The sequence below is a fragment of the Erythranthe guttata genome, chromosome 12, assembly GCF_056151865.1.
Source record: "Erythranthe guttata isolate IM_541 chromosome 12, IM_541, whole genome shotgun sequence".
In the NCBI taxonomy this organism is placed as follows: Eukaryota; Viridiplantae; Streptophyta; class Magnoliopsida; order Lamiales; family Phrymaceae; genus Erythranthe; species Erythranthe guttata.
The window spans coordinates 2,505,413-2,519,663 of record NC_142544.1 but is presented as its reverse complement, the minus strand read 5'-3'; the positions used below and the strand labels follow the sequence as shown (position 1 = coordinate 2,519,663).

General features: G+C 35.1%; 2 protein-coding genes across 2 annotated transcripts; both read right to left on the bottom strand.

Moving 5' to 3' along the window:
• Positions 1 to 3,622: 3,622 nt before the first annotated feature.
• LOC105953458 (PR5-like receptor kinase) lies at positions 3,623 to 9,878 on the bottom strand. The gene is made up of 5 exons (XM_012977118.2): positions 8,756 to 9,878; positions 5,594 to 6,203; positions 5,473 to 5,513; positions 4,981 to 5,043; positions 3,623 to 4,888 (listed from the first exon to the last, which is right to left on the bottom strand). Exons 1-5 carry the CDS (start codon positions 8,967 to 8,969, stop codon positions 3,759 to 3,761), a joined length of 2,058 nt encoding a protein of 685 aa, XP_012832572.2. The 5' UTR covers positions 8,970 to 9,878; the 3' UTR covers positions 3,623 to 3,758.
• Positions 9,879 to 10,867: 989 nt separating this feature from the next.
• On the bottom strand, positions 10,868 to 14,054 carry LOC105953460 (uncharacterized). The gene is made up of 5 exons (XM_012977119.2): positions 13,392 to 14,054; positions 12,663 to 12,699; positions 12,332 to 12,568; positions 12,195 to 12,242; positions 10,868 to 11,423 (listed from the first exon to the last, which is right to left on the bottom strand). Exons 1-5 carry the CDS (start codon positions 13,697 to 13,699, stop codon positions 11,028 to 11,030), a joined length of 1,026 nt encoding a protein of 341 aa, XP_012832573.1. The 5' UTR covers positions 13,700 to 14,054; the 3' UTR covers positions 10,868 to 11,027.
• Between the last annotated feature and the right edge of the window lie 197 nt (positions 14,055 to 14,251).

Below are 14,251 nucleotides of genomic sequence, written 5' to 3'. Positions count from 1 at the left end.
CATTAATATCAATTTTAGTATTAATATGAATAGTAGTGTTAGTATTAGCATTATTATTCGAATTAGTATTAGCATTAGTATTAGCATTAGCAATAACATTAATATTAGTATTAGTATTAGTATTGGTATTAGTATTAGTATTAGTATTAGTATTAGTATTAGTATTAGTATTAGTATTAGTGTTAGTATTAGTATTATTATTATTATTAGCATTAGAATGTGCATTAGTATTTACTTTAACATTAGCATTAGTATCAATTTTAGTATTAATATGAATATTGGCGTTAGTATTAACATTAGTATTTGCCTTAGTATTTGCATTGGTATTATCATTAGCAATAACATTAGCATTAGTATTAGTATTAGCATTACTATTATTGTTAGAAATTGCATTAGCATTAGCATTAGCATATTAGCTTTATCGTTTGAATTAGCATTAGCAATAGCAAAAGTAATACAACAATAACCACAACAACAACATCAATAACAACAATAATTGCAATAGCAACAACCACAACAACACAATAGCAATAGCAATAGGAATAATATTAGTATTACAGGTGGCATTGACAGTTAGTTATACGTCACAATGTCGAGAGTTAAGAGTAGAAGTGACATAAAATATTCATCAAGATGAAATCAAGTGATTAATTTTACTAGCAATGTTGTCCGACGCCGCATCCCCCACCCTGAACAAATTCACAGCTGCGTCGCCGCCGTTCGCATCGCAATTGAACAACCGATTGAAAATCGCGTCTTTACGGGTCGAGTTAAAAGTGCAATCGAAGTAGAGAGTGACGCTGAGGTAAAGAGAATCTTGACGAAATCTGAAAATGTCGGGATTTAAGATTGTCTTCTAGAGAACTGTCGGACACGTGGTAATCAATAAATCTTGTCTTGAGACTCTTAAAGTATGACCGGAGTAATTGATTTCCAGGACCTGGTACGATAACGACGGCGAGATATTGAGCGTTGGGATATCGCCGTCGCAATTGAGCTAGAAGCCTGGATGATAAGGTGAAAAAGTTTCCGATTCATTTTTGCCGGACAAAAGTTGAGATTAGTGGTCTATGAAGGAAATATAGTTGATTAATGATGTATTGGTTTGCAATAAATGGTTATTATATATACAAATTCTTGATATTTTTTTATTTTTTTTTGGTTAACACTTAACCCCCTGTGGTTACAAGCTTTTGCAGATGATCTCATTGTCCTTGTAATATCAACACATAATCCCTTTGTGGTTTATGGGGTAGCTTTCGTTAGTTTTTCGGTCAAACTTTATCTCGTGTGTCACACGTCAAAGTAATTTTATTTTATTTTTGCAGATGACGCCCTTATTCTTTCATTTTTGCAGATGACCCTCTTAAAGTTTGACACATACGGTTAAGTTTAACGGAAAACTAACGAAAAGTACCCCTATAAACCACAAAGGGATTACGTGCTGATATTACAAACACGAGGGGGTCATCTACAAAAGTTTGTTAGCACAGGGGGTTAAATGCTATTTAACACTCTTTTTTTTGTTTTATAAGTATTCAAATTCTTGACTTGGTAGTCAACATCACTCCCTAGTGTATACAGTATATATATATATATATATATATATATATATATATATATATATATATATATATATATATATATGCGAAATCCCTCGCCCCAAACCTGGTGCCCACAAGGAACCAACCCTCATTGGAGTTGAAATTCCCACACTGCAGCTGCCAAGATTCGATCCTAGGACCTTGCACCAACTTACCACATCCGAAACCAGTTGAGCTACACCCACGCGGGCTCATATATACTTTGCACCATCCAACCCTATCATTTCTCTTCCCATCCAACCATCTCCACAAAAACACCTATCACAGTTCTCTCCCCGATTCTCCATCCAACCAAGCGAGGTTACAGAATTGATTGACCAACCAATTACTGGTGCAGGAATCCCATGTAGGCGGAGATCGGCAATTACGCCGCATGATGGACAGTTGGAAGCGGCGGAAGTGGCTGAAAGGCTTGTTGGGGAGGCGTCGTTTTGGGGACGAGGGAGCTGAGGTTGATGGTTGATAATCTGGCCGTTGGGAAAAAAACGCGGCTAGGGTTTTTGGCGTCGCCGCATATCTGTTACTGTTACTTGGATTTGGTCTGTGGTGGTTCTCATTGTTATGGTTTTGCTTGGTGGAAGATGAAAAGCTCTATTTTTTTTTTATTATTGTTTTATATATATATAAAGTATTTAGTAAATTGAGGGTAGACATGATAAAAAAAAAATTACAATAGAGAAAATGATTAAAAATTAAAAAAAAAAATCAACTTGTCATGTCATTACAAACAAACGGATTGAAAACGAAGGGGCCTTTTTGTTACGTTTTATACTTCAGGGGGTGTTTAAGACAAGCCCGATAGTATAGGGGTGTAAATTGTACTTTCCCCTTATTATTATTCAAAATTATTTTATGCACTCCAGGACGGAAATTAGTAGTATTATTTGTCTTTTAAACATCCTATTCAAGACTTTTGGCCATTTTTCATTTTTTATTTTTTTCATTAGGATTTTGTATTTGGGACATACGTGACTGGTGCAGGCAAGAACTAGGAAGTTGTGTTGACTTGGATAGATTGGTCTTCAAATTAAAGAGATTAGGGAATCTGCAATAATTATTGAAGTAAATAACACCATGCAATATCTTTTTCGAGTTTAGTTAATTCAATTTGTGACGGAAACCCAATATAAAATTTTACAACATTTGTGTTTTGCAATTCTTGGAATTCATTTTGTATCATTGTTCTAAAATCAATGTGAAACTTATTAAATAAGATGGAGGGGCATTCTTGTCATTAAGGACCTACAAGTTACAAAAGAAAGGAAAAGAAAAGGGCATAATTCCGCTTTGCACCCTTGAAATATATCATTTTGGCACTTTGCACCCTCGAAACAAATTAATAGCACTTTGCACCTCGAAACACAATAAATCATGCATAATGCACCCCAAATGAATTTTTAAAGCTAAAAATGTAGTTTAATATTTTTTATGATAATTTTTTAGGATGCCAAATGTCAAATACTATTTTTGTTCATCAATCATTTTGAAACTATAAAGTGAAAAAAAAATACATTTCATCAACATATTTAAAAAAAATTATCAAAATAAAATATTTTACGAAATAAAAAAATCATTCAGCTATTTTGTTATCAAGTTATCTGAAAATCATATTTTCTTCCAAATATTTTTACCTAATATTTTCAACTAGTTATAATAAAAGATCCATCAATCGAATAATTCAGTGATAAAAGCTTATTTTATTATTTTTATAAGAAAATATAGCTTTTTATATAATCTGGTGTAATTTTTATTTTTTCGCACTTTGTTCGCTCAAAATTAGGTTGGAGGTTCAAGAAAAAAACAATTTATTTTTGTTATTTTGCATCCCGAAAAAAAACACCAATGAAAAATGAAATTGCTTTTATTATTCAATTCTGGGTGCACTGTGAATGATTTATTGTGTTTTGAGGGTGCAAGGTGCTTTTATTATTTTTCGAGGGTGCAAAGTGCCAAAATGGTATATTTCAAGGGTGCAAAGTGAAATTAAGCCAAAAAAGAAAAAGGGAAAAGAAAGGTCCTTTAGATGCTCAACTCTTAGGATTGAATTGTGGAAGGCAAAATTCTTGCTCTAAAAAATAACAAACTTCTCACATCAAAATGACAAATGAAGATTTTACAATTTAAAACTAATACAGTTTTTCAACTAACCAGTAATCAAATAGTTACAACATTAGATGAATTTTCAGTCTCCACGTATGTTGAAAATGACGAGGAACCGTCTTGTGCCGGTAAAATAGGAGTGCACAAAACTGGCTTTGGTGGAATTTTTATAGATTGTAGACTTCCTTCTAACATTTCCAAAACCTTCGACATCGTCGGCCTATCCGATGGATTTGTTTGAATGCACCAAAATCCTACCAAAAACATTTTCGTCGTCGTTTCTTCTAATTCCTCTTCAAACGTGAAATCGCCCAACCTCTTGGTTACATCAAGTACAACTTCCTCGTAGATTTTATCCGGAAAATAATTCTCACTCGACTGAATTGCCTCATTTTCGACAAATTTTCTTGCTCCAGCCATTTCAAGGACCATCATTCCATAGCTATAGACATCAGATTTATAAGAAACTCCTCCAAAATTTCTCGAAAATACTTCGGGAGCAATATAGCCAATTGTCCCTCTTGTCCCCAGCATCGATATTACACTCTGCTTCTTCTTACCTAGTTTCGCAAGCCCAAAATCAGATATTTTAGGACAAAAATCTTCGTCCAATAGAATATTTTGTGGCTTAATGTCGAAATGGACAATCCTAGTATTGCACCCCGTGTGCAGATATTCCAAACCTTTGGCAACTCCAACTGCAATGCCGTACATTGTTTGCGAATCTATAGGACATGAATCTTTATTGTTGATGAACTTGTCTAATGATTTATTGGCCATAAATTGGTAAACCAAAGCTCTCTTATTTCTATCGAAGCAAAATCCCAAGAGATTGACAATATTGACATGGGAGGTTCTACTAATGCTAGCAACTTCATTTATGAATTCTTCTCCGTTACTATCCGCCTCGATCAAAACCTTGACAGCCACGAGGGAGCCATCGGGTAATACACCTTTGTAGACACTACCATAGCCTCCTTGACCAAGTTTATCTCTCAATGACTTTGTCATTTTCTTGATTTCGGAATATTTGTATCTCTTTAGAGCGAGTGATCCATGTTGGAGTAGAAACTTTTCTATATCTTGGTTGTTCAACTGATAAGGACCTTCTGATACATGTCGTCGTCTTTTAATATAGCAGCATAACACAATTGATACTATAAACAATATGCCAAATATTACTCCTAGATGCATACACGAGAAAAGTTACGTTACATAATTAGACAAAATAATATTTCTTTTAATTATTGAGGAAAGTAAAATTATATTAGTTTACCTGCTAATGAAGAAGATGTTCCTGGGTCAGATGTCCTTGGGAAAGATGGCTCCGGAGATGGCCCTTTGGGAGAAATACTAGTGAGTATGAACTTGATAAACTGTTTACCGCAAATTAATAGTTTAAAAAAGGGCAAATTACGGCCACCACTGAGTTATGGTGAAATTACGAAAAACCCCATCATGTTTGGGTAATTACAGCCACCCCTCAACTATGTATTATCTTACGAAAATACCTCTCCGGAAGTAAATTTAGTGATGTTAAATCGGTAAAACCGAACCGTAATTTCGGTATGCCAACATTTCATATTGTTTACCGAACTGAATATACGATTTGGTTCGGTAAATAACCGAATTCCATAAATTTTATGTAAAAATATTTAAAAGAAGGGGTGGCTGTAATTACCCAAACAAGAAGGGTTTTTCGTAATTTGACCATACTTCAGGGGTGGCCGTAATTTGCCCTTCAAAAAAAATAATCAGTTTCGCTTACCTAATCCAATCGCAGGGCTATCATCTACGGATATGTTTTGACTGCAAAACAATATTTTCTGACTCAGTAAGAGTTCAAAGAAGCATCAAGATGTGGTATTGCATGCAGTGAAGAATTGTACCCGGGAATACTCGATGCGCAGAAGGTGATGACGTAATCGGCGGTTGAGGGGCAAGTGAAGGTGCTGGTGGCATCATCGGTGGCGTAGCTGTAAGCCAGGGGACACGAATTCTTGAACAGCTGGGAGTACAGCGTCGGCCTGCACGTCGTCCCTCTGCAACAGTGCACAGTGGTGTTGAACGCGTTGCACGCGCTGCGGCAGGCGCCGCCGCCATCGGTTCTCAGCTCCTCGGGGCACAAACGGTTTAGATCCACCACGCAGCCGGTTGAATTGCACTGACCCGACCCGCCGACGGGGTCGACCCGCAGGGGCAGGTTGAAGCCGTTGACGAGGCTGACGTCATAAAAGTCGGCGGAGCCCAACCCGACGCTGAACTCCGCCAATGTGGCGACGGCGTAGTCGGTGCTGCAGGTGGCATTGCCGGAGTCGTTGAAGGCGCAGTTGGTTCTGCCCCAGAAACTTCCGGTCCAGCGAGTTGGGGCGTCGATGACGCGTGATGTGCCGATGGGGAGCTCGAATCCTGTGCTTTCTAGGTTTGGTGAGCCTACGCTGCTTCGGATTGCTGGCCAAATCGTCTCTGAACAATTGTTTACCAATGTGAATTTTGCACCTGCAATCATTTTCCCCATTCACAAACTTGCTAGGTATAAAATATAATAAAGGGTTAAATATAATTTGCACCCCTATACTATCGTCACTGTCACATATACCCCATGTACTATGAAATGCGACAAAACAGCCCCTCACCTTACCAGTCAACTCTAACGGTACGTGTTAGTTTTTGCATAGTTACCTTTTTACCCTTACACTTATTTGATAGAAATTCAATGTAACTTGGGCAAAAAAAAATCGAACACGTACATCAAAACAAAAGTGGTTACAGAAAAATATGACATGTAGTGTTTGGACCTAAAACATGAATTTTGAGAATTTGAACTAACGAAAGACATTTTTAAACCGAGTAATTTATTTCTAAATTTAAAAAGAAATTAAAAAAAAATTATAGAATATAAAATTTGTTCATAATTTTTGGTTAAAAAAAAGGGCAGGGAACGAAAATTAGGAAGAAATTGAGTACAAATGAGTGAAGAATGATGCACACCTTTTATACACAATTAAAGGGGTATTTTGGTCTGAAATTTTCCAACTATTGAAAGGGACAACTTTTGTAACAGAGAATCAGAGATGGACCGCAGGGGTTGTTTTGCCGCATTTCATAGTACACGGGTATATGCGACAGTGATGATAGTACAGAAGTGGAAACTGTATTTAACCCTATAATAAACTTCTCAAATGTTTGGGATTTAGGTTTTAATAAGATAATTAGCCATTTTAATAAAGCATTTGGTATTACAGTATTAAACAACCCTTGTTTCAATAATAACTAGATTTTTGGCCCGTGCGATGCACGAGATTGAAGTAAAATTAATACAAAGTAAAGTTCAATTTAAACGACAAAACTGAAGTTTCAATTCATTTTGATGTTTTGCTTTATGCATTGATGATGATGTTTTGCTATATGCATTGATGATAAATATAATCCTCCATCCATAATTGTTTTTGCCATGCATATTTATTAATTTAATTTTATATTTTTGATGTAATATGGTTGTATATTTATCTTATTTCAGTTAATGTAGAAGTTTGACGAATCTTCTTCTTTATCACCCATAAAATTTACTGTAAATTAATGATGCCATTAAATCTCAAGAGTTTATCAGGAGCAACTTTACTTTTATTAATAAGATAAGAACCAAATATTTTTCTAAACAATTAAATAATTTTCCTATAAAATTAATCTTATTAATAAAAGTAAGATTGCTCCTGAAAAACCCTAAAATGACAGTTTTGGTGGGAAAAGATACGTAGATTTGGGGGCAAAAAGTCAGGATACTTAACGGATTTATTAAACTTGATTATATTAAATATAATAAAACAATAAAATTAAGGACAAAATGCACTTTGCCCTCTATAAATTTCTGTTTTTAACACTTTCCCCCCCAAAAATTAAAAAGATGGATATTCCCCCTTCAAAATATTATATTGATTGCACTTTGCCCCATAAGCCAATTTGTGGAGGGCATTGTGCAACAAAAATAATATTTTAAAGGGGCAATGTGCAAAAAAGTAATGTTTTTAAGGGGCAACTTGCAATAAAAATAACATTTAAAGGGGTAACGTGCAAAAAAAATCCTCAATTCCGATGAATAATCCATCGGAATTTTGCTATCGGGGGAAATGTGCAACAAGAATAATATTTTGGAGGGGGACATTCACTTTTCAAAATTTTGAGGGGGTAAAGTGCGAAAATTAGAAATTTATAGGGGATGATGTGCAATTTTCCCTAAAATTAATTAAATAAATAAATGACAATTATAACTATCAAATGAGCGGAAAAAAGTTTCTAGGGTTTTTCAGGATCGGAGCAACTTACTTTTATTAATAAGATATGGTTGTATATTTATCTTATCTCAGTTAATGTAGAAGTTAACGAATCTTCTTATTTATCGCCCATAACAGGCCTCAGTAAATTTACTATAAATCAATGATACCATTAAATCTCAAGGGTTTATCACGAGCAACTTTACTTTTATTAATAAGATAAGAACCAAATATATTTCAAAACAATTAAATAATTTTCCGATAAAATTAATACTATGTAAAATGACAATTTAGTGGGAAAATATATGTAGATTTGGGGGCAAAAAGTACGGATACTTGACGGATTTATTAAACTTGATTATATTAAATTTAATAAAATAATAAAATTAATTAAATAAATAAATGACAATTATAATTATCAAATGTGCGGAAATTTTTTTTTATGGTTTTCTAGAAACACCCTTACTTTTATTAATAAGATTATCTATAATTTATTTTGACATGTAATGAAAATTTGTCATTGTTGGATATTTTATTTTATAAGTTACAATTTCCATATTTACTCAACAGTATAATCGTAAGTGATATCAAAAATATAAAAACGTTCATATCAAATAGCTCAAATACTCTTATTCAATAAACATATAATTTAACTTTGTATCATAAATTCTCAATTTCTTAATTATTTAGCCCATCAAATAGTAATAAACGCCCGTAATTCATCTTATTGATTGTTAAATTCTAAATTTAATGAACATAATCTGCTGAAAATAATAATACCTAGAGAAGGAGAAGGAGTGGGGGCGGCGGCCCCCGCCAGTAGTCTGACGTGGCTCTGCTTATAGCAAACAGTTGAATCTGAGCTGCCGCAAACTGCCGCCGCTGCCGATGGTTGGATTAAAAAACCGCCGGCACCGAATAAAATTGGAAAGTAGATCGATACAAGGATTGCCTGGATTAAGAAGAAATGTTTTTGATTAGTTTTAAGAAGCATTTTTTTTTTTTATCAGTTAGATTTATTTTGTTTATTCATGATATTTGGTGATGATTAAATGAGAGAAGGAAAAAGTAAAATGTTGTGGTGTATGATTTCTGAGAAGCTCCATCAAAGACTTGTCAACGTTGGCCCACAAAGACTCTCTCTTTGACTTTTCTGGATTCATTTATGTATTTTTTATGATGTTTAAAAGGAATGAGAAATTGGAAAAAAAAAAATTAGGATGTGTGTGCAATTTATGCTGGATGGACGCGGATACGCGGACACGGCGATACGCGGATGTGGACACGGTGATACGGTATTTCCCAATGTTTTGAAAACCGGACCGGACCGGCCGGTTCGACCGGTTCAACCGCGAACCGCCGCCATGTCCGGTCCGGTTAGATGGGAAAACCCAAAAAGCCCAAAAACCCGGGTCAACAGTCAAAATCCCGGTTAGACCAGTAAAAACCGGTTCACCCAAAACCAAGTCCGCAAACCGGTTTTCAGCTCAATAAAAAATATCATGGTCGGATCTACATCAATGGTGGTCGTGGGTGAGAGAATCTTGTCCGGAAAGGTTGTTGGTGAACAAATCTAGACGGGTTTGGGTAGTTCGTGACTCAATCCAAGTTGTGGCCGCCATAGCTTTACCGAAGAAAAAAAAAACGAAGAAGGTGAAAGTGAAAATGAAGAAAAAATGTAAAAATAAGTTGAGAAAATAGAGTTTATATGTGGTTGGAAACTGGAAATTATGATAATTGAGAATAAACAGAGGAAGATGAGAAGAAAAGAAGATGGAAGAAAAGAAGGGGATGGGGACCTGTGAAGTTGGAAGTAAGAAGTGAGAGAGAGAGGGAAGGAGAGAGAGAGTAGGGAGAAGAAAAGTAATAATTTTAAATTATTTTTTTATAAAAAAGGTCGAACTAGATTAAAGTGGAAGCAAATATAAAAATATAAAGTATATTATATTTGAGGTATTAAATTAATAAAATAATTATATATAAAAAAAAATAAGAAATCCGGTTGGACCCCGGTTGAACCGGTTCAACCGTGACCCGGTAGCTTGGCCGGGTCGATGTCCGGTCCGGTTTTCAAAACATTGGTATTTCCAAAAAACTAGGATACGGATACATGGGGATACGCATAAATATAAAAAATATAGGGGTATATTTATAAATTATAAAAGTATATGGTACATTTATAAATTGTAAATATATATTTATAAATTGCTGCTCGTGTTCTTGTCCCTGTTGTCGCTAGAGTTTTGGATTTTTGGGGCTCTCAAAGAAGACAAAGGAAATATGTGTTACGGAGAAAAGAAAATGCTTATTTTTTATTAGGGTTTTTTTTTTTTAAACATAAGAGCTATGTCCCAACTTTTTTAAAATTGCGGACACTGTTTGACACGGGTGTCCTACTTTTAGCGAAATTACCACATGGCTCGGCACAGGTGTCCGAGCCGTGTCCGGGCGTGTCAGAGTGTCCAGGTGTCGGATACGGGAACTCTTCACCTACTAGAAGTGTCCGTCCGGTGCAAAGCTGGTGACGTAGCCACGATTTCATCTAACGTCAAATATACACTAAAGTTATGTTCAATTATACTTCGGGTTTTCGGGTTCTGTTTTGGTTTTGGATTTTGGGTTTTCGGTTTTGAGTATTGGTTTCAATTTCGGGATTGGTTCGGTTTTCAATTTCTGTTTCGGTTTGGATTTTCGGGTTCGGTACGGTTTCAGGTTTCGAGTTTTCAGATTTCAAGTTTTCGATTTCGGTTTTCGAGGTTTCGGTTTTCGATTTCGATTTCCGGTATCGGTTTGGATTTCAGTCCCACATTTACACGATCAACAAAATCACTCGGTTGAAATTAGGGACTTTTACTCCACTTACAAAAATATACAGATTCGAAATAGCTCAAATTACAAAATCGTCACATCTAATGATAATAATACAAATATTTTACAATTTAATACAAATTCGTTAATATCTTCTCAGGGACAGAGCAAATATGATTTAACTTACTAAATAATTAATTTACGAAACAAACTCGGGTGTCTATCCACATAATATTTAATAACCTCACCAGATCAAGCCTTTTTTTCTCCTGAATCCTTCGTCAGTACTCATTCTAGATTTTTCCGGCTTGCTCGTCGACTTCTTTGACTTGTCAAGTCGGCTATCCAAACTGTTTCTAGAAATTTCCGGAATATCCGGTGCATCTGCGGTAGTAGTGCTTTGTTCAGCAGATTTATCCGTACTGTCTGAATTTAACGATGCTGTTACTACAGTACTATTGACAGCTGGCCTCGATTTTCCGAGAGCAAGTACGAACTTTTTGAGATGTTTAATGAACTCGGGGTATATTTCGAGATTGCAATGGCCACCTCCGCTTAACCATAAGGGTTCGTATTTAACCTTGCAAAGCTCCCAAAGCTTCTTCCCGTGGGAGCAATCTACAACTTCATCTGCAGTACCCTATTTACGGAACTAACTATCGTTAAGCAGCATTTACCTCAATATAATGCAAGAAAATATAACTCTCTCTTATAAATTACATGGGTTTTCAGGTAAGCATATATTTAATCTGAAACACCTCCACAAAAAAATAAAAAATAAAAAATAAAATAAAATAAAATAAAATAAAATTTAATTAATTAATTAAAAAAAAATCAACTTTGATCATCCACAAAGCATTTTTAGTTAATTGATGCTAAAGATACAAATTTGCCCATACTCCCTACATTACTAGTATTGATAACTCAATGTAACTAGTTCACCTACAACATTAAATAATTCAAATTAAAAAAAAATATATAAAGAAAGAAATTGGCTAAGTTAGCCTCACTTCCAATTTGAGTAGAGTGTCCAAAAGCATTGAGGTGGTGTTTCCAAAAGCTTATTTAAAGCAGAAGTTATAGATTGTGAGTTAAGTTGATTTTAAGTGCTTATTTCAAAAGTTGTGGGTGTTTGCAATTTAACAGAAAATAAACTTAAATAAAAAAACTTGGGTCATAGGTGCTTAACAAATTATAGCTTAAACTAAAGTTGTTTATTTTAAGAGAAGCATAAGCAAAAGTTCATTTTGCAAACACTTAAAAATAGATTAGTAATCTATTTGTAAAAGCTTTTGCAAACACCACCTGAACAATTAAGAATAATCCTACTTACAAAAATATAAGGAGGGGAAAAACGAGAAAGAAGGATTAAGGAAGATATCAAAATAAGCAAAAAGCAAGACGAACTTACATGAATAACAAGAACCGGACAGTTTATCGCACCAATTTTGTCAATATTCTGTAATTAAAAAGAAAACGAAACAAACCGAGTGTCAAAAGTATTAGTTTCCACTAGCAAATTACTGACAAGTACGATGAAATTATTACCTTGTATATATCAAACCAATATGTACGTTTAACAGGGTACAATACCCTCAACCCCGATAGAATCGGGCTATGCAAAACAACCCCTCTCAAATTTGGCAGTCGTGATGCAAGATCAATGGTGGGACCACTACCAACAGACTGACCATATAATATTAGTTGTTCGTCTTTAACTCCGTACTGCTCCTTGAGGCACTTATATACAGCGTCAATGTCTGCGTATGTATTACATTCAGTCGGCTGTTTCAAATAAAAACGGAAAAGTGTGTTATATTACAACATAGCTCAATTAATTAAAAAAAAAATCAGATATTTATTTAAAATAGGCTCTAACCTTTCCAGTGGATTGTCCATAACCCGAGTAATCGTACCTGAAGACGATAAAACGTTACAATCGGTAACCACTAAACAGTCAATTGACTCGATTAATACTTCAGTAATTGGTAAAAGATTTACAAAAATGGAGTTGGAAGAAACATTCACAACTTAAGGGAACATTATTTGGCTTGAACTCTTTTGTAAATGACAGCATCTCAAAATTCAAGTACAGTTAAAACCTCTATAAATTAATTCAGTCGGACTAACAAAATTCTATTAAAAAGGGGTAATATTAAATTATCGAACTAAAAAGTTAGTACGTTTTTACCGAGTCGGGACTGGAAGAAATTATTATTCAAGTGAGGTTATTAATTTATCGAGTATTAATTTATCGAGGTTCTGTTGTATGTTAGAATGAAAAATGGAGATTTTACAACAATTAGAGGATATATTCTTCAATTAATCCAAATACCAAAGCGAACAATCTTATAACTTCGAAAAATTAACTCTAAGCAATTTTGTGACGCTCGATTTAAGAGAAGAATCGAAGATGCCGAAACTGTCTTTGCAATTACACTTGTGATTAAACTAGATTCTAACAGATTAACAGAAAATAGAATAACTAAATTTCTTCTGATAAACAATTGTTCATATTTTCCTCTAATTGTTATAAATCAATATCAAGGGTTATACAATAATTGAAAAGTTAATTAAAGAGAAACAGAAATACAGAAAAATTAATTACCCAATCAGATTGATGCGGAGGCGGAGGGTAATCTCAACGAACAGCTCATACATCTGCCCTAAATCGGCGGCGTTGCCGTGGGAATAGAGCAGAGTGGCGGTGGCTTTGGGGTGGCTGATGTGGACGGCGACGACTTCGTTCCCCCGCCGCGTCTTCAGCCTCAGAGCGTCGACTCCCTCCCGCTGCGGTACCTCCGGTATGCAGAGTGCTCCGCCGCCGCGCGATTCGTCCGCCGCCACCGTGTACGACGGCGGATTCGGCGGAAAGAAGGCGAACTTAGCGGCGATCGATGACGTCACCCCGCCCATACTTTTCTTCCCCAACGGCGACGCGGATATTTCGTTCTATGTGGCGGCTCAGAAAATAAATTGCACAATTCATAAAGAAAAAAAGCTTCGTAATTTTAATTGTTTTTATTTATTAACTTCGTTCTACTTTTTTTCTTTTTTGGCTTTAGGTGTTTAGATCTCCTTTTTAAAAAGGAAAAGAGAAAAAAAAAAAAAGTCGAGGGGGAAAATGGCGATTAAAGTGGAGGAGGAGAGGCGGCGCGTGGGGAAGGAGCGCGAGTGGGGGGAGAGAGAAGCAAAGTTGAATAAGGAAGGAATCTGGTCGGGTTTGGGGGTTTTCGAACGTTGGGAGAAATGAAATTGGGGAGTAACAGTGAATACCGTTGTTTGACTTGTTTCTATTGACGGCGACTTTTTTTACAGGGAATCTTATTTTCCTATTTTTTATGTTGTTAATTTTCTTATTTTGGAATTTGGAATTTTTAAAAAAGTTTTTTTTTTGAAAAAAAAAAAAAGAATTGTTAAAAGAGTTACTCCTTTGATTTTTCTTATGTAAAAATATCTTAATCTTGA